General features: G+C 41.9%; 1 protein-coding gene across 1 annotated transcript in view; it reads left to right on the top strand.

The window, feature by feature from the left end:
* The first annotated feature begins 219 nt into the window (after nucleotides 1-219).
* The window catches only part of PITRM1 (pitrilysin metallopeptidase 1), a 29,601-nt gene continuing 9,745 nt past the window's right edge, over nucleotides 220-20,075 (top strand). The window contains exons 1-16 of the mRNA XM_005480390.4: nucleotides 220-377; nucleotides 569-671; nucleotides 1,500-1,606; nucleotides 2,142-2,293; nucleotides 2,731-2,845; nucleotides 2,966-3,062; nucleotides 3,430-3,590; nucleotides 4,901-5,027; nucleotides 5,720-5,808; nucleotides 6,339-6,467; nucleotides 9,754-9,867; nucleotides 10,274-10,370; nucleotides 14,245-14,379; nucleotides 16,358-16,496; nucleotides 18,535-18,651; nucleotides 19,742-19,874. Coding sequence (XP_005480447.2) covers nucleotides 340-377; nucleotides 569-671; nucleotides 1,500-1,606; nucleotides 2,142-2,293; nucleotides 2,731-2,845; nucleotides 2,966-3,062; nucleotides 3,430-3,590; nucleotides 4,901-5,027; nucleotides 5,720-5,808; nucleotides 6,339-6,467; nucleotides 9,754-9,867; nucleotides 10,274-10,370; nucleotides 14,245-14,379; nucleotides 16,358-16,496; nucleotides 18,535-18,651; nucleotides 19,742-19,874 — 1,853 coding nt within the window. The 5' untranslated portion in view covers nucleotides 220-339. The remainder of the gene's footprint in view (nucleotides 378-568; nucleotides 672-1,499; nucleotides 1,607-2,141; nucleotides 2,294-2,730; nucleotides 2,846-2,965; nucleotides 3,063-3,429; nucleotides 3,591-4,900; nucleotides 5,028-5,719; nucleotides 5,809-6,338; nucleotides 6,468-9,753; nucleotides 9,868-10,273; nucleotides 10,371-14,244; nucleotides 14,380-16,357; nucleotides 16,497-18,534; nucleotides 18,652-19,741; nucleotides 19,875-20,075) is intronic.

The raw sequence follows: 20,075 nt of genomic DNA, 5'->3' as shown, positions 1-20,075 counted from the left end.
TCTTTAATTTGAAAAGTAAGCAATAAACTCTGCTCAAAGGTCGCTCCTTTCACAACCAACGGAGCTTTCGATTTTCCTGAGAACTTCGTGAACAACGCAAAGGCATTTCCCAGAGGTTCCCCTGCCATCCCAGGCCTCCCTCCTCAGAAGGGCAAGCGGAGCACGGACAGACACGGCTCCGCGGCCGGGCGGGCAGGCCCCGCCGCTCGGGCCGGGCGCGGGGCGGAGCTGGGGGGCGGCCGCCAATGCGGGCAGGGCGGCGGCGCCTGCGCCGGTTCGCGCTGTGCTGTGCCGTGCTCCGCTGTGTGGCCTGGCCCGGCCCGCCGGACCCGCGCAGCCATGTGGAGCCGCTACCGGGGGCTGCTGGGCCGCGGCCGGTGAGCGAGCGCGGAGCGGGAGGGGACCCTGGCCCTGCGCGGCCCCGGCTCCTGGCGCTCAGCCGAAGGGCTGCCGAGCTCCGAGCCCCTGCCCGGGCACAGGGCCCTGCTCCCCGGGGCCGGTGTCGGTCGCGGCTGCGGCACCCCCGGCCGGAGCGCGTTTGTTCACAGAGAATTTTTTGTCATTTCAGGTCGCTGAGCCGCAGGGCGTGGAGGTGGAAGAGCATTGCCGCGAACGAGAGAGCGCTGCAGTACCGGGTGGGCGAGCAGATCCACGGCTTCACCGTGAAGCAGGTGAGCGCCGCCGCCGCCGGCGTTTGCTCTGGTTGTGTACGTAAACTTCCCCGGGCTTACAAGGCACTGGGTGAGGCCCGGCGTCTGCGCGTTAAATACTTGCTTTGGGTGGTCAGTTGTAAAAATGATTCAAGAATTCCTTGTCGTTACTTCTCTGCCGACAAATACTTTAGGTGCCGTTAATTCATATTCTTATAGAGAGCTAATTCTAGAGAAAATACTGCACTCTACGAGCTGCAGATGTGTCTGCTGCAGATGTGACCAGTCGGTGTGGCCCTCTGAAAGTCCTGGCAGGTAACAGGACTTCGCTGTGTGAATGTGTTTTGATAAACGTATTCAAGTAATAACATTATTTGCTAAGATGCTTTTAATACCTGTGTTGGAAAGCTACCATGTAAATACATTGAATTCCTTTCTACTTTTTCAAAGGAAAAAAGCAGGAGTGGAGAGTAAAGGTTGTTTGTGAGAAGTGATTGCTAGTGAAGCTAGTGATATAACAGGGTCCTTGCTTTTTCTCTATCTTTCCCAGCCACTGGCATTTGAATATATGCCTTTGCTTTTTGTAGTTTGGATTGACTTTTTGTCTGTCCCATAGGAGTATGGCTCCTCGGTGGTAGTATACTTTCATTGGGTTAAAAATTTCATTTAAGTTTTATTTTCCATTTGCGTAATTATTTTTCCCCGCAAACCACAGGAGCAAAATTTTTTTTCATGGTGTGTAAGCCAGTATTATATATAAGACCAACAAACTGTAATTCCTATATCATGCACGATTTATTTGACCTAGTTGAAGTCACACTTCAATACAGATGTTTTCTTCCAATGCAGGTGACAGCTGTTCCTGAGCTGTTCCTGACTGCAGTGAAGCTTAGTCACGATGGGACAGGAGCCAGGTATTTACATGTGGCTCGGGAGGACTCCAATAATCTGTTCAGGTAAGACAATACTATAGGTACTACGCATTCAATCTAGCGTTTTTTTCAGTTGTAATCTGGCATCATGGCTGGATTATTCTGTGATAACAGGGAGGACAGTACTTCCTTTGTAAGGCTTCTTTGAATTCTTCAGGTTGGAACGGATATCATGAAGTCTGTTGTTCAGATCCTGCTCAAAACAGGATCAATGTTAAATTCAGGTCCAGTTCCGGCCTTGAAAACTTTCAGAGACAGAGATTATGCAACCATAACCTTCCATGAAGTTGTTTTATTTGAGCCTTTTGGATAAAAATAAATGTGTTTACTCTTGTGCTGAAAATTTCTGTACTAACTCCAGAAATAGAAGTGCAGAGGCAGTGCTCCCTCGGAAGAAGATGGCTGAGCACTCAGGAGTGTGAAGAAGTCAAACTCTGCATCTGGTGTGTGCCATGCTAGCTGTTAGGCAGTGATGGTGCTGCCATAAATCACAGGTGCAGGCAGGAGTGGGGGCACTTCTCCTGCCAGTGACTGCATTCCTCTCTCTGCTCTCCTGCAGTATCCAGTTCCGAACCACTCCCATGGACAGCACCGGCGTCCCTCATATTCTGGAGCACACGGTGCTCTGTGGCTCCCAAAAGTATCCCTGCAGAGACCCCTTCTTTAAAATGTTAAACAGGTCACTGTCCACTTTCATGAATGCATTCACAGGTAAGTCCAAAGGAAATAATGCCACTTAAAGTGCATGAGGTTTTATTGCAGTAGAGCTGTCTGTTGGCTCTCTCTAATTTGGCTTTGGAGAACCATTATTATTGGGTGTGAGTGTTCTGAGATATTTAAAAGCTTACAAGTCAAGACAGCAAATAAGTCTCGTTCATTTGTCCATTACAAAATCCCAGCAGAGCTGGAGCTTTATAGTATCCAAAAATACATTTAATTATTTATATGGATATATGGCTAAAGGAGAGTTTTCGTGGTAAGATAGCTGCAGTGTTAAATATGTGTATTCCTCAGCAAAAATGCAGTCCATTTAGTACATTTCTTCTCTTCCAGTTATTTATATGGATGAGAAATTAAAAATCAACAAGGACAAAACATATCTCAGACTTTCTAAAGTTCTAATGATTTTTATGTTTATTTCTATGCAGCTAGTGATTACACACTCTATCCATTTTCAACACAAAATCCCAAGGACTTTCAGAACCTCCTGTCGGTGTACCTGGATGCAGCTTTCTTTCCATGTCTACGTCAACTAGATTTCTGGTAAGACAGTTTGAGATGTATGCAAACTTTAAATTTAAAAAAAGGAAGAAAAAGCTTCCCTCTGCCCCCAAATCAGCAAAATCTTCAAACTCTCAACATTTTCTGTTATTCATTTTTCAGGCAAGAAGGTTGGAGGTTAGAACACGAGAACCCAGCTGATCCTCAGACACCTCTAGTCTTCAAAGGAGTTGTTTTTAATGAAATGAAAGGGGCATTTGTAAGTTTTGTGGATGTTTGGTTTGAGTCCTTGCAGATGGTGAAGTAGTTTCAGCTGTAGGTTATCAATGGCATTATTGCACCAGAGATTCCCATTCCTCCCTTTGAAAATTTAAGGCCTCAGTAAAGTCAACACTGTTGCATTGATTTTAGTTTTTGAAGTTAGCCTGTCAAAAGTTTGTTAATGGATATTATTGTAAAATACTCTCTTACATTAGTATGGAACCATAGCTCATTTTATTAAAGTACATGGGACTGCATGTGAGGAGGTTGTGTAATTAGAGCTCTGAAGTCTTATTATTGAGCACTTTTTCTCTTTTAAATGTGTTTTGATGGCTTTCACTGAAATGTGGTGTTTTCCTATTAAGACAGATAATGAGAGAATATTTGCACAGCACCTGCAGAACAAAATCCTTCCTGACCACACTTATGGTGTAATTTCTGGTGGAGATCCATTGTGTATTCCTGACCTTACATGGGAGCAGCTTAAGCAGTTCCATGCCACTCATTATCATCCAAGCAATTCCAGGTATGTGAGACTGGTGACTAATTTCCTAGGTTACTGGGTTAGTGCTTTCTTTGTACTTTTGTGAGGAGAAAACCAGAAGCACAGTGTTCCTGTCCACATGGCCAGCAACAAAGATAACCTGTGCCCTAGAGCAGTTACAACAGCATGGAGGCAAGGAATTTTTTCTAGAAAGGGCAGTGAAGAATGAATTGAAAGCAGGAAGGAAAGGTGGCTGATTTTCTCAAGTGTGTCTTTTTGCGTGATCATGCAGATGTGTTTTGGGGATCAATTGACCTGAACTCATATGAGCTGGGGGGAAAGGGAGCATACTAATAAGCACTTAGCTTATTATATTTCAGTATATATATTAGTATAATAATATTTTTTATACATATATATATATGTATATATATATATACACATACACACATATATATATATATATTGGGGGGTTAAGATGCAAGTAGCAGAGATTAATTTAAGGGTTCCTGTCCTCTTTGAAGTAACAGATTGAGTTAGAAGTTAAAAAAGAAGGATTTCATTTCCTTCTGCATCATTGTAGTGAGTTCTAAATAATGGATAGTTGTTTGATTCTGGTACTGATTTGTTTGGTATTAATAAGGTATTTAAATTGGAAGTCAACTTGAAAGTTGCATGTAGGGAAATAATTCCTTCTCCTGTATTAATTTTGTGGCCAGTCTGTTATTCTGATTAATTCACTTGTGGAACATCAGCTTGTGTCGTGACAGTGACTTTACAATCTGTTGATTTTTCTCATCATCCCAAGTATTCTGTTGTACTGGTGTTGAGATTTTAGTCAGGGGATGAGATTTACCTGTGGCAAACCTTGTGCTCATATTTGGTCCAGTGGAAGTCTTTCAGCTGTGGGTATGTGTTTGGTGGAGTGGGCCATGGAACACAGCCATGTTTTATAGACTGACAAAACCTAGGACATTGATCATTGTATTTTATACTTAAAGTGTGACGACCATAAGAATTTTGTCTTCTGAAACTTGGGAGCCCTGGGTTTCTGGATTCAATTACCAATATTTTTTTTCTGGAACATTGTATATTTCTGCTACTGAACAAATTTGAACATAATGAAAATAATAAGTTGTTTTGTGGCCCACAAGCTGAGAAATGTGGATTTTTATCAAGAGATTGTTAATTTTATATATGTTGTATAGATTGAAGACCCACCAAACTATTTTCCACTCTAGATGTAACAGAATTACTGGAAAGCACATGAAATTCAGAGTATGATACAAATAGCTACTGTAAATTTCATGTTAAATAAAGTGCTTAATCTCAGTATTTTATTTTAAATGCAGATTTTTCACTTATGGTAATTTTCCCCTGGAGCAACATCTGAAGCAAATACATGAGGAAGCATTGGCAAAATTTGAAAGAATTGAATCGAATACTGACATCCCAAAACAGAAACTCTGGGATAAGCCTGTAAGTAAAACCAACAAACAAACAAAAAACACTAAACCCAACTCCTTCACCTCCTCAGGTTAAAATATTAACCTAATGTGCTGGAGTTACTAATTTGTTTAGAATTGTGTAAATGAGCTGAAGTATTTTTATTTTTGGTTACATGGGGGACAAACTACAATTACTTTTGAGTTTCAGTAATGTAATGATTGCCTGCAGTTGTTTGTTTTTCTTATTTCCAATTTTGAAGTTCCTTGTCATTTGAAACACTCAAGTACTTATTAATGGAAAGCATTTAGGGCTAATGAAAGAAATGTGGTTCCTAGTGTCAGAAAATATGCTTTCTAATGGTATCTAGTCTTCCAAACATGAGTGTCACAAATAACTTTCATGTTCTCTTCCTCCCTCCTCCTTATTTTCCTCCCTGGCTTGTCCAGAAGTGTAAACATTCCTTTCAAAAGTAGCTCAGAATATTATTTATGGCCAGACTTTCTTCAACCTCTCCTATATTGTACACTTTTAAACATTGAGATTACACTAATTTTTCAACATACTGTGTGTTTGTGTGTTTTCTCATGGATCTTGAATTTATTCATGAGCATCTGTGAAATTATTTTAAATAATTGGAAAGATGATTCTATGAAGGGGCAAGTTACATTTTGTTTGTAACTTCTGCTGTGAGTTTATTGTGTATCATTTATTGTACTTTATAGAGAGAGCACAGGGTAACATGTGGCTTAGACTCCTTTGCTGCTGATCCTTCCAAGCAGACCACTGTCAGTGTCAGCTACTTGTTGACAGAGTAAGTATATCAAGATGAAATTCTGAATAAAAGGTTCATTTTAGATCTTAAAGCAAGGTGCACACATGTTTCTTGTCCCCAGTCCCTCTTGATAAATGTCATCTCTAAAGAAAATAATGCCATGGGAAAATAGCTCAGTCCTGCTTTAGTAAATAAAAGTTTAATTGCTGAATAATTTGCTTTAGCGGATAGACAGAAGAAAAATCAGGTGTTACTTTACTGAACTGTTCAGTGGATGAGACATTTGAAAACATTGTCTTCCTTTCAGTTTCCTGCCATGTGCAGGCTCTTCTGTATGACCCTCCTGGTAACTTATCTCCCCTTGCAGCCCAATTTAAATTGCTCTCCTGGTAGTTATAACAAGTGAAAGATGTGGAGCCCTGCTATTTCCCTACGGTCTGATGTGAGCTTCACAGCTGACAATTATTTCTCCCTTGCTCCCTCTAACTTTGTTTTCTCATTCTTTTGAAATGGACTCAGTGATACTGGATGTCACATATGGTTTTTAAGAATTAATTGTGTTTTTTCAGTATTACAGACACTTTTGAAACGTTCACCCTAAGCCTGTTGTCTTCACTGTTGGTTGATGGGCCGAATTCTCCTTTTTACAAAGCCTTAATTGAGTCTGGTGTTGGCACAGATTTTTCTCCTGATGTTGGGTAAGTGTTGCAATTCACATTTCATCACTTATAGCAGTGTTATAAATACTAAGCACTATATATAAATACTAAAAGCACTTCTAAGTTGGAAGAACTCATCTCTTATTCTAGCAATTTACACCAGAGTAATAGAGTAATCTTATTTTAATAATCAAACATTGTAAGAATTTCTCCTCTTACAATGAACTGTGAAGTATTCTCAGATGTAACCTTTGTCTCATCAAAGTACTTAGATAGAAGCTAAGTTGGTTTAATCAAAGTTGTATTGTTTACAGCTTATGAACCAAAAAAAAAATAGATAGGATAAAATATGGATAATATACAGAATACCTTCAGTGCCTTAATTTACCTCGGTGTTTCATCCTGGACATTCCAGTATTACTCTCAAGTGTTTGTGAGCTATTCTCTGTAACCACATTGCTTTAATTCTGTGGTTTAGTAGTAGTTAGGCTTGTCACAAATGTGCCTTTGTGCAATCAGGTGCTGTTAACTTGCCATCACCTCAGTAAAGAATGTTGCACAGAATATTGTTAGTTGGAAGGATCACTAAGTCTAACTCTTAAGTAAATGGCCCCAAACAGGGATTGAACCCACAAGTCTTATTAGCACCATGCTCTAACCAACTCAGCTAATCTCAGGGTCACTACAAAAGGGCATTACAGCTGACACTTGCTCCAGCTGCAGCTCCCAGTCCTTGCTTCCAGCTGCAGCTCCCAGCCCATCTCCTGAGGACGCTGCAGGCTGAGGGTGGGTGCATGTCATGGTTTGAGCCTGGCACAGAGCCAGTGCCCCCCATGAAAATGCCCTCACCCTGGTGTCTGCTGTGAGATGTGACTAGGAATAAGCAAAACAGGCTCCAACTTAAACATAAAGAACACTTTATTACCTAAACTACAGGAAAATAGGGAAAGACTATAAGGAAAAGAAAAAAAGAATTGAAAACCTTACAAAAAACCACTTTCTCCCTCCCCACTACCTGACTTTCTCAATCCGATACATTCTCCCAAATCATCAACTGCCCAGCCTTGGCCCCACACTTTTTATACTCAAACTGCAGTTCATGAAGAGGAAAGGAGTCCTTCTTGTTCCATAGGCTTCCCCTGGAAACACACTGAAACCTCGTGTGCTTCTCTGTCACTTCGGCACCGCCTGGAAAAAGTCCTTTTGCCGCTTGTGACATCTTCCTTCCATGCCCAGTGCTCTCACCACTGACGCATGGCCAGAGCTGCTTTTAGGGTTGTCTTTCAAGGATGCCTTGTCTCACTCCAAAAAGGCACAGTCTCTGCTTTGGGACATCTGTCCCCCCCATATTTTTCCAACCCCCTGGGGCCGGGGGGTCCTCACGAATGAACCCTCCTGGTTTTGAGGCACTGCCTCCCCCTAAATGCAGTCTCTGTGTCACAGGAACAACTGAGTCCATGGCCACAAGAAAAGTCCAGCCAAAAGGCCACTCCAAATCATCTCTCCCCATCCAATCATCTCCACGTTCTTCGGGCCAGGTCCTTGTCTCATCTCATCTCTTATCTCCCTTCTTATTCAGCTTCGAGGAGGATTAGCATTTTTGCAAGGCCCCAATCATGAAAGAAAGGGGTTAAAACTTTCAGTCTCTGTCTATCTCAGAACGATGATACTCCCACACGTGCTGCTGCTGCAGCCGGCCGGGCTGCACCTTTCTCCTCCTGGGCCGGCTGCTATCACATTCAGTGTCGCCGGCTCTCTCTCTCTCTCTCCTTCCTGGGGGGGGGGGGGGGGGGGCTGGCTGCCCGAGGGCTAACTCTCTGGGATCTTTCCACCCTTCCATCCTCGAAGGCCTCCTCACCTCCCATCTCTGTCCAGGCCCCGGGCCTACCGCATGGCTGCCCCTCCCCCGCCCAGCAGCAGCGACTGGACAGGGGAGGGTGATCTGACCTCGTCGCCGCGACGTCCCAAGAGAGAGTGCCAAGGGCAGTGCCCTGCTTTTTAACCCCTGTGTATTCTCGGAGGTGTGTCCAAACCCCACTGGCTACACCAGGTGCCAGTCTCAAACCCAAAACTTTCATTGGTTTGACCACAGCTTCCCAGAATTCCCACTTCTTCCTGGTCAAACCACCACAGTGCATTATCTGCACTGAGCTTGGGCTCAGCTGCTCATCACATTTTGCCTTTTTTGTCAGCACAAAGAAGGAAGTGCTTCCCAGGCATGATTCATCTGCCTGATTTTTAGACTTGGGATGACAAAACTCATGCCTTTTTGTTCAGTGGTTCTCTCAGGTGTTTGAGTGGAAAACCTTATTATGCTCGCCCATAATTTTAGTGTCTTACTCTGCGTGGCTTGACCTGCCTCTACATGAAGTAGTTGGCTTTGTGCAAGTCCTGTGTCATGCATGCCAGTGCCATGTAGACATCTTAATATTCCATAGCAGTAGAAATCCGTCTTTAGACACTGAAGTAGGGATTATGTTGTATTTTTTGTCAGCTGGTTCTTTTCCAGGTTGGCTGGATTGATGTAGAGTTTAACTGTTCAGTGAGCTGTCTTTAGTTTGTCTTAGTGGCTGTGGTGATGAATCTACAGGCATAAGTTTGAGCCCAGAGATGAGTATTGCAGAATCCAGGGCCTGAGCCTGTCACTGAATTCCTTCTGTGGTTTTTAGACGTGTAAAAGTGGTTTTTACTAGTGCATGAGCACCTGTTGCTTTTTGTTTGTTGGCTTTTAACTGCTAGGTGTTCTGTATTTCTGCAAGTGCCATTTTGTCTCTGTAAAGATGAGCTTTGTGGTTAACCCTGCCTGACAGCTTGGATAGAATTGTCTTTACTGTTATAAGTTTTTTTAATACAGTTGATAACAATTGCAGTAAACATGGAAAGCTTCACCTTAACCACTTACTTTACAAATACTGCTTCAGAAGTACCGTTCCACTCACCTGCTTAAGTAAAATCTATGTGTTTGTTGTTACACACAGCTAAAATTTCCACCTTAAAAACACTTCTGTACCTGAAAGATATTGCAGATGAATGGGAAGATGAACAGAAAATACCAGCTTTACTTCTGTAGCTGTTTTTCCTTTCTAAAACCACATGCTGTGGGTTTTCTTGACAGTGGCTACTACTACTGAAATTGAACAATAAATGCTTTTAAGTTCCATTTCTTGCCTCTTTGGTAATTGTTTTACTTTCTGTCTAGCTTTTAAATCTTGTCTGTTTGTATATGTGGAAACGATGGGTGTTTTTTCCTTCTCTTGCCTCTGTTGGCAGCTTTAATGCTTTAATGTCTAGTACTTACGACTGAGTTGGTTATGTTTTACTCTAGGTTTAATGGCTCAACAAGGGAAGCTTATTTCAGTGTGGGTCTACAGGGTATTGCTGAAAGAGACATTGATACTGTGAAACAGATCATTGACAGAACAGTCGATGAAGTTATTGCGTGAGTAATGCTATGTTTTTCAGAATATTCTTAGTTAATATGTAATATGTAAGCATGTAATAATACAGAATTGTATATAATAACATGCCTTAAAAATTGAGTTATATTGCAATAAAGGCCCCAAAGCAGAAGTAATATTGATCAGTACTCTTACCGCTTGTGTCTGCTACTTCCTTTATTGTAGTTTGTTCTCATCAGTGTAACCTTCAGGAGTTTCATGATGTTAGTTCAGTTTCTCTAAATGATACAACATGATTGCATTATTTCATATCAATTTTAATTCAGTGTGAAAGATATTATGTTGTAGTGCTTCCTTTATTGATCTAATAATTCATTTTCATAACTTCACTTAAAGTGATCAGTGTTAATGGATATGGTTTCCTTCTCTTATCACTTCTTCCCAAAGGGAAGGATTTGAGGAAGATAGGATTGAAGCTCTACTTCACAAAATTGAAATACAGTTGAAGCATCAGTCTACGAGTTTTGGACTTGCCCTGACATCTGTAAGTCTGTGTGTGTATTTTAAGAATAGTTACAAAAAATCTACCACCTATGTCTTTGTAAATTACAGGGTCCTTTTTTCAGCTCCTGATATGTAAAACTTTCCACTTAAGGGCTCTTCCTTTGTCATATTGTGTACATCTTTCTTTTCAGTAGCTGTCAGACTGTCTGTGGACTTCCCAGTGTATGAGTTAATCAGGCAGGGAGCCTGTTGTCTTTGCCTGAATAGCAGCTTTGATTGCAGTAGCACTGGTTATTCTGTGAGGGCCATATCATACTGGCTCTGGGAACTCTGTGTTTTGGCTAGATGCCTGTGTGTTTTCTAAAAGCCAAATAGAAGGACTGTATTTTTCTATGGACTGCAGGATTGTACTGCTGCAAGTTCATTTCTAGATTCACGAGGGAAAATGTACAGTAATGCAATTCTTGTCCTCAAATTTTAATACCAAACTGTTACAGGAAATCCATTCCTCAGCAGAATGTTGTGTCTGAAAGGAGTCTGTAAGTCATCTTTTATTTGGAATGAGTGAGGTGCAGCATTTGCAGTCACTGTAGAAATCAGGGTCTCCTGCAGCCACTCATTCTTTAATCTCCTCTGTTCCTTTCTGCTCTGCAGCAACTTGAGCTCCTCAGTGGCTCTTTTGCTTTGTGTCTCTCAGGTGATGTATATTCTTTGCTTCAGCAGGGTTTCATTCCTAGATATATACAGTTAGGCACAAAAGCAGAACCCTGATTAACAGGAGATTTGTAAATGGGTGAGCACAAACAAAAGCTGTTTCAAATCAGATTGCCATACAGCCAAATAGGCAAATTGTGAATATTTAAGTGCCTGTCATGTTTCATGGTAAATCTGGCAAAATATGCCTGACTTTAATAGTCAGTACTTTCTGGCATGTCTTCAGATGTTGTGAGTAATTCTATCTGATGAAATATTTATGCAGATAACTTAATCTCTCAACATTTTTAAGTCTTGAAATCAATTCAACTGCTACACCTTCATTGTAGAAAAGAAAGCTCTTGAATATTTCTTGCTTTGAAAGACCAGTCTTGCAGCATTTAGTGTTAATACTCCCATAGAGGAGAGTTATGTTTCAGCTTGTTTCCCTGAAGTCATGTTTTAGAAGTTGGCTTTGAAGAGGGACTAGTTACAGGGACCTAGTTATAAGTAAAGTGGTCATAGATATCATAAAATAGTTTGCTTTGGAAGGGACCTTTGAAGATCATCCAGGTCCAACCTCCCTGCCATAACCAGGGCCATCATTCACCAAATCCAGTTACTCAGAGCACTTTTGACATGTCTTCAAACACTTCCCAGGGAGGAGCACCCACAGCTTCTGTCAGCAGCCTGTTCCACTGTCTCACAACCCTCATAGTAAAGAATTTCTTCTTTATGTCCAATCTAAATCTGCCACCTTTCAGTTTAAAACCTTTGCTGCTTGTCCTGTCTGTACAGGATATGTAAAAAGTCTTTCTATAAGCCCCCTTCATATACTGAAAGTGCACAGTAAGGTCTCTCCAAAGTCCTTTCCCTCTCCAGGCTGAACACCCTCAAGTCTCTCAGCCTGTCTTTGTAGGAGAGGTGTTCCAGCACCTTGATCATTTTTGTGGCCCTCCTCTGACAGGTGGATGCCTGTTTTGCACTGCAGGCCCCAGAGCTGGATGTAGTTCCTCAGGTGGGCTCTAATGGCAGTGGGGTAGAGGGGCAGCATCATCTCCCTCACCCTGCTGGCCCTGATTCTTCTGGTGCATGCCAGGATACAATTGGCTCTCTGGGCTGGGAGCACTCACTGTGGGCTCATTTCCAATTTCTCACCTACCAGTATTCCCAAGCCCTTTTGTACAGGTCTGCTTTCAAACCTTAAATCACTAAACTTGTACTGATTATTGATCATTGCCCCAGCCCCAGTGCAGGACCTTGCACTTGGCCTTGTTTGAACTTCATGAGGTTCATGTAGGTGCACTCCTCAAGTTCCTCTGGATGGCATCCCTTCCCTCCAGTGTCCACCACACCTCTCAGCTTGGTGTCATCTGCAAACCTGCTGTGAGTGCCCTCAGTGCCACTGGCTGTGTAATAAATAAAGGTGTTCAATAGTACAGAGTCCTGAGGGACAGGCAGTGCTTGTCACTGATCTCCCTTTGGATGCTGGCCATTGGAGTGCAACTGCTTGCATGTCACCATCCAGCCAATTCCTTGTCTGTCCATCAAATCCATATCTTTCCAATCTAACAATGGAGGATGCTGTGTGGGACTTTGAAAGTCTCTGTTAAAGTCAAGATAAGTGGCATCAGTTTTGATATTAGGAAAAAGCTGTTCACAAGAGGGTGGTCAGACGTTGGAACAAGCTCTCCCAGGTGGCTGGGATAGTTAAATCTCCTCCCAGTGGCTGGAGGGGGCTGTCTTCTGGGTTTGTGCTGCTAACACAGAGGTGTTTTCATTATTGCTCACTGTTGGCACAGTGTCAGGGCCTGCTCTGCTTGTCCCCCTCACCCCACCAGCCAGGAGACTGCTGATGGGCAAGGAGCTGGGAGGGGACACCAGGGGACAGCCAGCCCCAAGTGACCCAAGGGTTGTCCCACACCTTGCTCAGCAGTAGGAGCTGAGGGAAGAAGAAAGGAGGGGATGTTTGGAGTGATGGTGTTTGTCTTCCCAAGCCAGTAGTAGATGTGATGGAGCCCTGCTGTGCTGGGCATGGTGAACATCTGCCTGCCCCTGGAAAGCAGGGAATGAATTCCTTGGCTTGCTCTGCTCACACGCAGCTTTTGCTTTACCTGTTAAACTGCATTTATTTCAGCACATGAGTTCCTTCACTTTCACCCTTCTGATCCTCCCCCACATCCTGCTGTGAGGGGCAGAGTGAGTGGCTGTGTGGAGCTGAGCTGCCAGGGATGAACTGTGACACTGAATAAGTGGTCATGTCCCCAAGCCTGTCAGTGCTCAAAAACTGCTTGGACAGTGCTCTCAGATACATGGTTAAACTTTCAGGCTGCCTGCTGAGAACCAGGACTTAACTGTTGTAATGACTCCACAGCGACCTCAAATAAGGAGTGACTGCTTCTATTCCAGGAGAATTAGTTCAAGCATGTTCTAAAATAATACTCTGCTTTGTATCATATTAGGGAATTTACACAGAATAGATAAAAATACTTATTATTTTAAAATGGTGAAGGCTTATGAACCTGCATGTAAGTAAGAGGTGAGAAATGAGAAGGTAGATTTGACAGGGATTTTATACTTTGTCTTGTTTTTGGTTTTTCCCCATTCACACAGAGTAGAAATGGAGAAACTTTTGGTATCTTGCACTTGTGTTGATTTGGAGAACTTTCAATAGCAACTTAAGCAAACTCAAATTAGAAAATAAAGGAAATATCATGGGGGTATTTCTGATTGTTTAGTATTTTCTTTCTCCAAAGTCTCATCGAATTTGCATACTTTGTGTTTGAGTCACATTCCTATAAATCATTTCATCTAGCTGATACAAAACTGTGGTATATATGTACTCCTTTGTCTCTACCACCTGTTTCTCTTTTCCTTCTTTTTTGAGCTGAAAAACTAATTTTAATGTCGAGGACTAAATAATATTACAGTATATTTCCAAATGTGCACAGCTATGCAAAAAAAAAAAAGGGTAATAATTTAAAAAATGGTAGTTTGTTATGGTGAAATTAGAGGCAAGAATGGAGAGAACAGGGGATGGGTGATGATGGAATAGAACTTTTATCTGAACAATGTTTTTCCCCCTGCAGCTACATTAGGATTACTCACTCTGTGTCTGCTATTCAAGTATAAGTGTTAAGGTGGTTTTGGAACACTGATGCTTTCAGTTAGAGAAATGCAGATGAATTGTCCTGCTTACCTAATTATTCTTTCCCATTCAGTTCATAGCCTCATGCTGGAATCAAGATGGGGATCCAGTGGAGCTTCTGAAGATTGCAGATAAAGTGTCTCAGTTCAAGCAGTGTCTTAAAGAAAATCCCAGGTTTCTTCAGGAAAAAGTTAAAACATACTTCAAGGTAGACAAACTTACAGAAAGTTGTCTTGTATTAATTTTTAAAACACAGTTTTGTCTTTGAAGTTAAACTGAAGGCTAATTTTTTATCACCATGTTGCCTGTTTCTAGGTGTGACTTGAGCAGTAACATATTCAAATGAAACATGTTAATTTTAATGGTTTAAGTTTTCACAATTTCAAAGAGGAAAAAATTATCTGGCTGTCATTTGGAACCACAATTAATAGAACACTGATAAAATGCTAAAGTTTTACCAAACTGTAATTCCTGTAGAAGGGCACATCTTTTTTCTGATGAGAATTTCAGATGTGAACAGAGAATTTTGGACCTAGTGTGTTCCTTAGTATTGTCATAGCAAGGTGTATCTCATTTTCCTTGCAAAGGATTTGGTTTCAAGTAAGATTGTCTTGGTATTCCTTCTGTTCATTGAACTGCTGTCTGAATCTCTCTGTCAGTGCCAATTACTTTCTGCTCTTTCTCTTCTTTTCCTCTCCATATGTTCTTCTGGAGTTTTTGCAGAAATAAAAAATATCCAGTAAAGGCATTATAATGCTGAATAGTTCTGGAGCCCTGAATTAGATAATTCCAGGAAAAAAAAACCCAAAAAAAAAACAACAAAAAAAACACAAACAAACAAAAAAAAAAAAACAGTGATAGCAATGCAGAAGTGGTGTGGATTTTTTGTGAGGTTTGTTGGTTTTGTTGGCTTTGTTTTGTTTGTTTGCTTTTCTTGGTACGTTTTTGTTTGGGTTTTTTTCCCTAGTCAACTTGTTTGTTTTGAAAGGCAGATTTATTAAATGTAACTGTTACCCTGATTGGAGTAAAACCAGATTCTAATATACTCCAAAAAAAACCAAGAGTCAGTAGCATCAGTTGAAATCAGTTTTTCTAAGAATATTAATTAATGTCTGGAGGTAGTAGGAATCTGTTAAAGTTTTGGCTTCTATAGGGAAGAAGCATAGGTGCAGTGTTTTTGTGAATGTGCTTTACTGTACAGTTCTGTTGAAGGGGCTGAGGCAAAGGCACATTTCAGTAGGAAATGATGAGAATAGTTGGATGTTCTTACATAATAAAGTTATGCATTGTTGTACCTTGTGCTGGGAAATTACTAAAGCAGGCAGGCAGGGAGCAAGGGGGAGAATGCTATTAATCCTGTCCATTTTACTATGGCTGGTTAATCTCACATTTCTCTCCTTAACTCTGTAGTCAGGTTTCTGGAGTCTTTGCACACAGGCATGGGGGAGATAAACTCATAAAACAGAATCTGATTACATTGTCCCAAATTATTGGTATTTGTCAGTGCCAGATGTTGCTATTTGACTCCTACATTGAAATGGACATTTTTTGAGGTCACTGTCTTTTGGTTGGCCTTGCTTTCCTATTATGGAAAATGGAAGCTGCTTGAGTAATTTTGATATTAAAATTCCGTGGCCTGGTGTAAACAAAGAAGAATTCAGCAGCAGTTAGGGCCCTTGCGTAATGCCTGCAGTTCTGTGGCAGTGAGAGTGATGTGTAAAGCATTTCTGAGCAGGATAAGGCTTGCACATCCTACATCATTTGGGATCTCTGTGCACTCAAGCTTGGGCAGGTTGGAAGAGGTGTTTATTCAAACCGTCTTGCATTTAACAGAATTTCCCCATCTTACAGCCTCCAGATAATACTTACAGCATGCAGAGTTATGTACAGTTGTTTAACATGGATTTAATTAAACTACTGAGTACTGTGTGCTGTTGAGGGATTCTGACTCCAGAATGAAACTTAGCAGAAGGCTGTTGGTGCTTGTTCTAGTGGTGAGCAGCCTCTTCCCCACAGCAGCTTGTTCTGCGTGAAACCAAGGGCTCAGTCTGTGCGGTTGTGATGCTTTTGATAACATGCAAGCCAAATGATGCACAGGCTGTTTATCTGCTGCTGATGGAGCAATAAGCTGAGGCAAGGAAGTTGCCCTCAGAATTAATGCTTTGTTTTGGGGTTTATTTCTGCAGGATAATCCACACAAATTGACTCTGTCAATGAGTCCAGAGGAAGACTACCATGATAAACAAGCTAAAATGGAAGCAGAAAAGCTGGAAAAAAAAGTCAATGCTCTTTCTGAAGAGGAAAAAACACAAATCTTTGAAAAAGGTTAACTTGCTTTTTCACATTTTTATTTGTATAGCAGTTTTTTAGCTGTTATTCTGTAGAATATTTTAAATTTTCAGGCATTCTGCAGCATTTGCTCTGAAAGGGATGGGGTTTTTACGTTGCAAATTTGTGTGTATGTGTTACAGGGCTGTACAGGGCAGTGCTTACATTACAGTGTATGGTTGGTACATTTCATTTGTTTTAACAGTCAAAAATAGAATGATCAATGTCTTCATTAGGGCAGAAGGAAGGAAATTGTTTTAAAATACCAATCTGTATATTCTTTCCCATGTTAACCTGCACTGAGTGGAAGATGAATTCCCAGAATCCCAGAATGGGTCAGGTTGGAAGGGACCACAGTTGGTCATCTGGGCCAACCTCCCTGCTCAGGCAGGGACATCCTAGAGCACGTGGCACAGCATTGCATCCAGGGGTTCTGGAATATCTCCAGTGAGGGAGACTCCACACCCTCTGTGGGCAATCTGTTCTGTGCTTGGACACTGCACAATAAAGATGTTCTTTCTAATGTTCAGTTAGAACTTTTTTGTGCATCAGTTTGTGCCTGTTGCCTCCTGTCCTTTTGCTCAGCACCACCAAGCAGAGCCTGGCTCCATCCTCTTGGCACCCTCTCTTCAGATACTTACATACCATGTATCTTGAAGCTGTTTATTTATGAGCCTCAGGTCTGCTTCATGCTTCTGTAAAACTTACATTTTGTAATTCTATTTCTTATATTTTCTAGTTAAAAAAGCCAACTATAAAAGTAATGCTGGGTTTAACTTATTCTGGAGAATAACTTATGCTTAAAAACTGTGGGCAATCATTTAATTTTGTTAAAGCAATGTCTAGTCACAGAAATCCTCCAAAACTGTGGCATTAATCTTCTGAAGCTTTGGTGTGTGACAGGAGATAGGGAAGCACGAAATCAGAGGAGGCTTTCTACTTACAGAGATAAATTTGAGAGTACTCAGAGGTGACCAGCTAGTGTCTGAAAGTCTGAAATGTGAAAGTAATCACAACAATTTAGCTGCATCAGTGTTCTGACAGCACTTGAGTAAGAACTGGAACAGATTGGGTTAGAAAGAAGCTCCTTATCTGCCAGGTCTGGGTCGATGCTTGCTGAGTGACGGGACAGACTGGCAGGTGTCACTTAAAGATTAAATTGCATGTTACTGTAAACAGGTTGTGAAGAGGGAGTTGGAAAGAGAATCTAACAAGAGTGTTTTCTTTGCTGTTGTTATATGATAATCTGCAGATTTTGCTTTAGGAAAATTGTGGGATCTCAGCACCTCAGGACTGAGGTGCCGAGTCACCGAGACCACCCTTGGGGGGCTCGGGAGTCCTGGAATGTTGCCAGAAGTGTCTGGTGGCTGGACTTTGATCCTACACAGGAGACGACACCTGTATGAGGATAGGAGGGTTTCACCGGGGTGAATGGTGAAGGGATAAGTTAATTAGAGAGTGAAACACAGGGTTTAGGATTTCTGTACAGGGGGGTTTAGAGAAGTAAGATGGAGGAATTGGGGCGTGTCCTATCCTTCTTCTTCTTCTTCTCCTCCATCTTCTGTGGTGATGGTGGCACTTTGGGATTGGTCATTACTAAAAGTGCACCGGGCAATAAGGGTGAAAGGTATTGGGGAAAAATGACCAATATTGTATACGCAACTTTGGGTATAAAGATAGGTGACCGCCCGGAGGGAGGGGAGTGTGCTCATGGCTGGCTGCTGAGCAGACCTCTGTCGGGCCGAAAGAAAATCTTTTAGATAAACAATTAATAAACACAGAGACCGAAAGAAGAGCTGAAGCCTCTTCTCGTCCTTTGAAACGCGGGCTGCCCCAAGGCCACCCCGGGCCTTTCCAGGCCATCCAAACAGCAGACAAAAAAAACCGGACAGAAAATATTTGCAAAATTGCCATTAGAAGACTCCAGACTTGACTCTTGAGTTTTTCTGGTCTGCATCATCTCAGTAGATTTTAGGTCTTGACAGCATTTTCACTACAAGCTGAAAATAACAATTTGCTATGCTTTTCTTACTAGGTTTGGAATTAATTGCTCTTCAAAGCAAACCTCAGGATGCCTCTTGTCTCCCAGCTTTAAAAGTGTCTGACATCGAGCCCAAAATCCCCTTCACTGTGCTGGAGACAGCACTCACAGGTTGGTGTCCCCACTGCCTCATGTCCCAAAGAGCAGCACTGCTGGGTTGTTCCCTGGCTGCTGGCCAGCTGTGGCCCCTTGCCCAGCACATGGACTGGCTTTGTGGCCCATAGTTGTGCTCTTTTCCTCCACTCCAGCCCAGCACCTCTGGCAGACATGGCAGTGGATCTGCAGAGCCATCCCCTCTGAGGGGCAGCCTGGACATGGAGCAGCCTCCTGGCCTTCCCAGGGCTGGCAGGGGCTCCTGCTGGCACCTCCCTGCTGCAGGCATGCTCCCACCTTGCCCTGCACTCAGAGCAGCCTCTGGCCAGCACATTCAGTGCTCTTGAGCAATCTCCTCACTTTCCAAAAGCTTACCCAGGCTGCAGAATCTTGGCAGCTCGGGCAGCAAGCCTTCCTTACTGCAGTCCCTCCCTGTGCCTGTTTTTTACAGAATACAACATAGAGGATCCACAGAAAAAAAATGTTACTGTAATTCCTCATAACTTCAGTGCAGGTTTTTCTCTGCTTTACTAGTGGTTTCCCTAGGGACTGCTAGGAGTTGGTAGTTCTGAATTTTGTTACAGTTCTGTCAAAATTTTGCAGGTAAATACTGTTCTTTAGTATATTTCTAACAGACTTTTTTCTTCAAAAATTATCAACAAGTGTCAAGACTGTTTAATTTTGATGCAAAATTGACCTGGTTTTGGGAAAATTCTAATGACCTGGTTTAGGAAGAATGTACAGTACAAGAAGCTGCTTTCCTCAATTTTTTTTGAATGGATGAGGGCAAAAATAAGGAAGAAAAAATTTTTGACTTGTTCAGGAATAAGTTACTATTTACTTGATTGTTATTTCTAAAATATGGCCTCTGTTAGAAGAATTCTCTTTTCAAATTGTCCTGGTGTTCATTACCTTACTATGGATAGAAACAGAAAAACCCCTTTGGTCCAGTTTTCAGTATAACGTGCAAAATTTAAACAAGAAGTGGCTCTGAAACACCAACAGAAAATTATTCTTAATGGGATGTTCTTGTAGGAACTCATTTTACTTTTGTGTGTTTGTAGTAGGAAGCTGTTGGTTATTTTTGCTTTTGTTTTATTATCCCTAGCTGATGACATTCCTGTCCAGTACTGTGCTCAGCCAACCAATGGGGTGGTTTATTTCCGAGCTGTTTCCAGCCTGAACACGCTTCCTGAGGAGCTCAAGCCATACGTGCCACTCTTCTGCAATGTCATTACCAGGTGAGAGCTTTGCTTTCCTAGAAGCTGAAGGAAAAGGCTGTAATACAGCTTGTCAAAATACTAATACTGACTTTAATAACTCCAGCATCTGTTTGTACTATAAAAGGGAAAGGCTGATAAGTTGGTTTCTGCAGAAAAAAGTCTTCTCTATTCCCCAGTGTTGCTAAATTGTTTCCCCTTCTCCACCAGTCTCTGCATTCC

This window comes from Zonotrichia albicollis, chromosome 1 (assembly GCF_047830755.1).
Source record: "Zonotrichia albicollis isolate bZonAlb1 chromosome 1, bZonAlb1.hap1, whole genome shotgun sequence".
Taxonomy (NCBI): Eukaryota; Metazoa; Chordata; class Aves; order Passeriformes; family Passerellidae; genus Zonotrichia; species Zonotrichia albicollis.
Note: the sequence above shows the minus strand (reverse complement) of the source record. Positions and strands in the feature narration are given on the sequence as shown.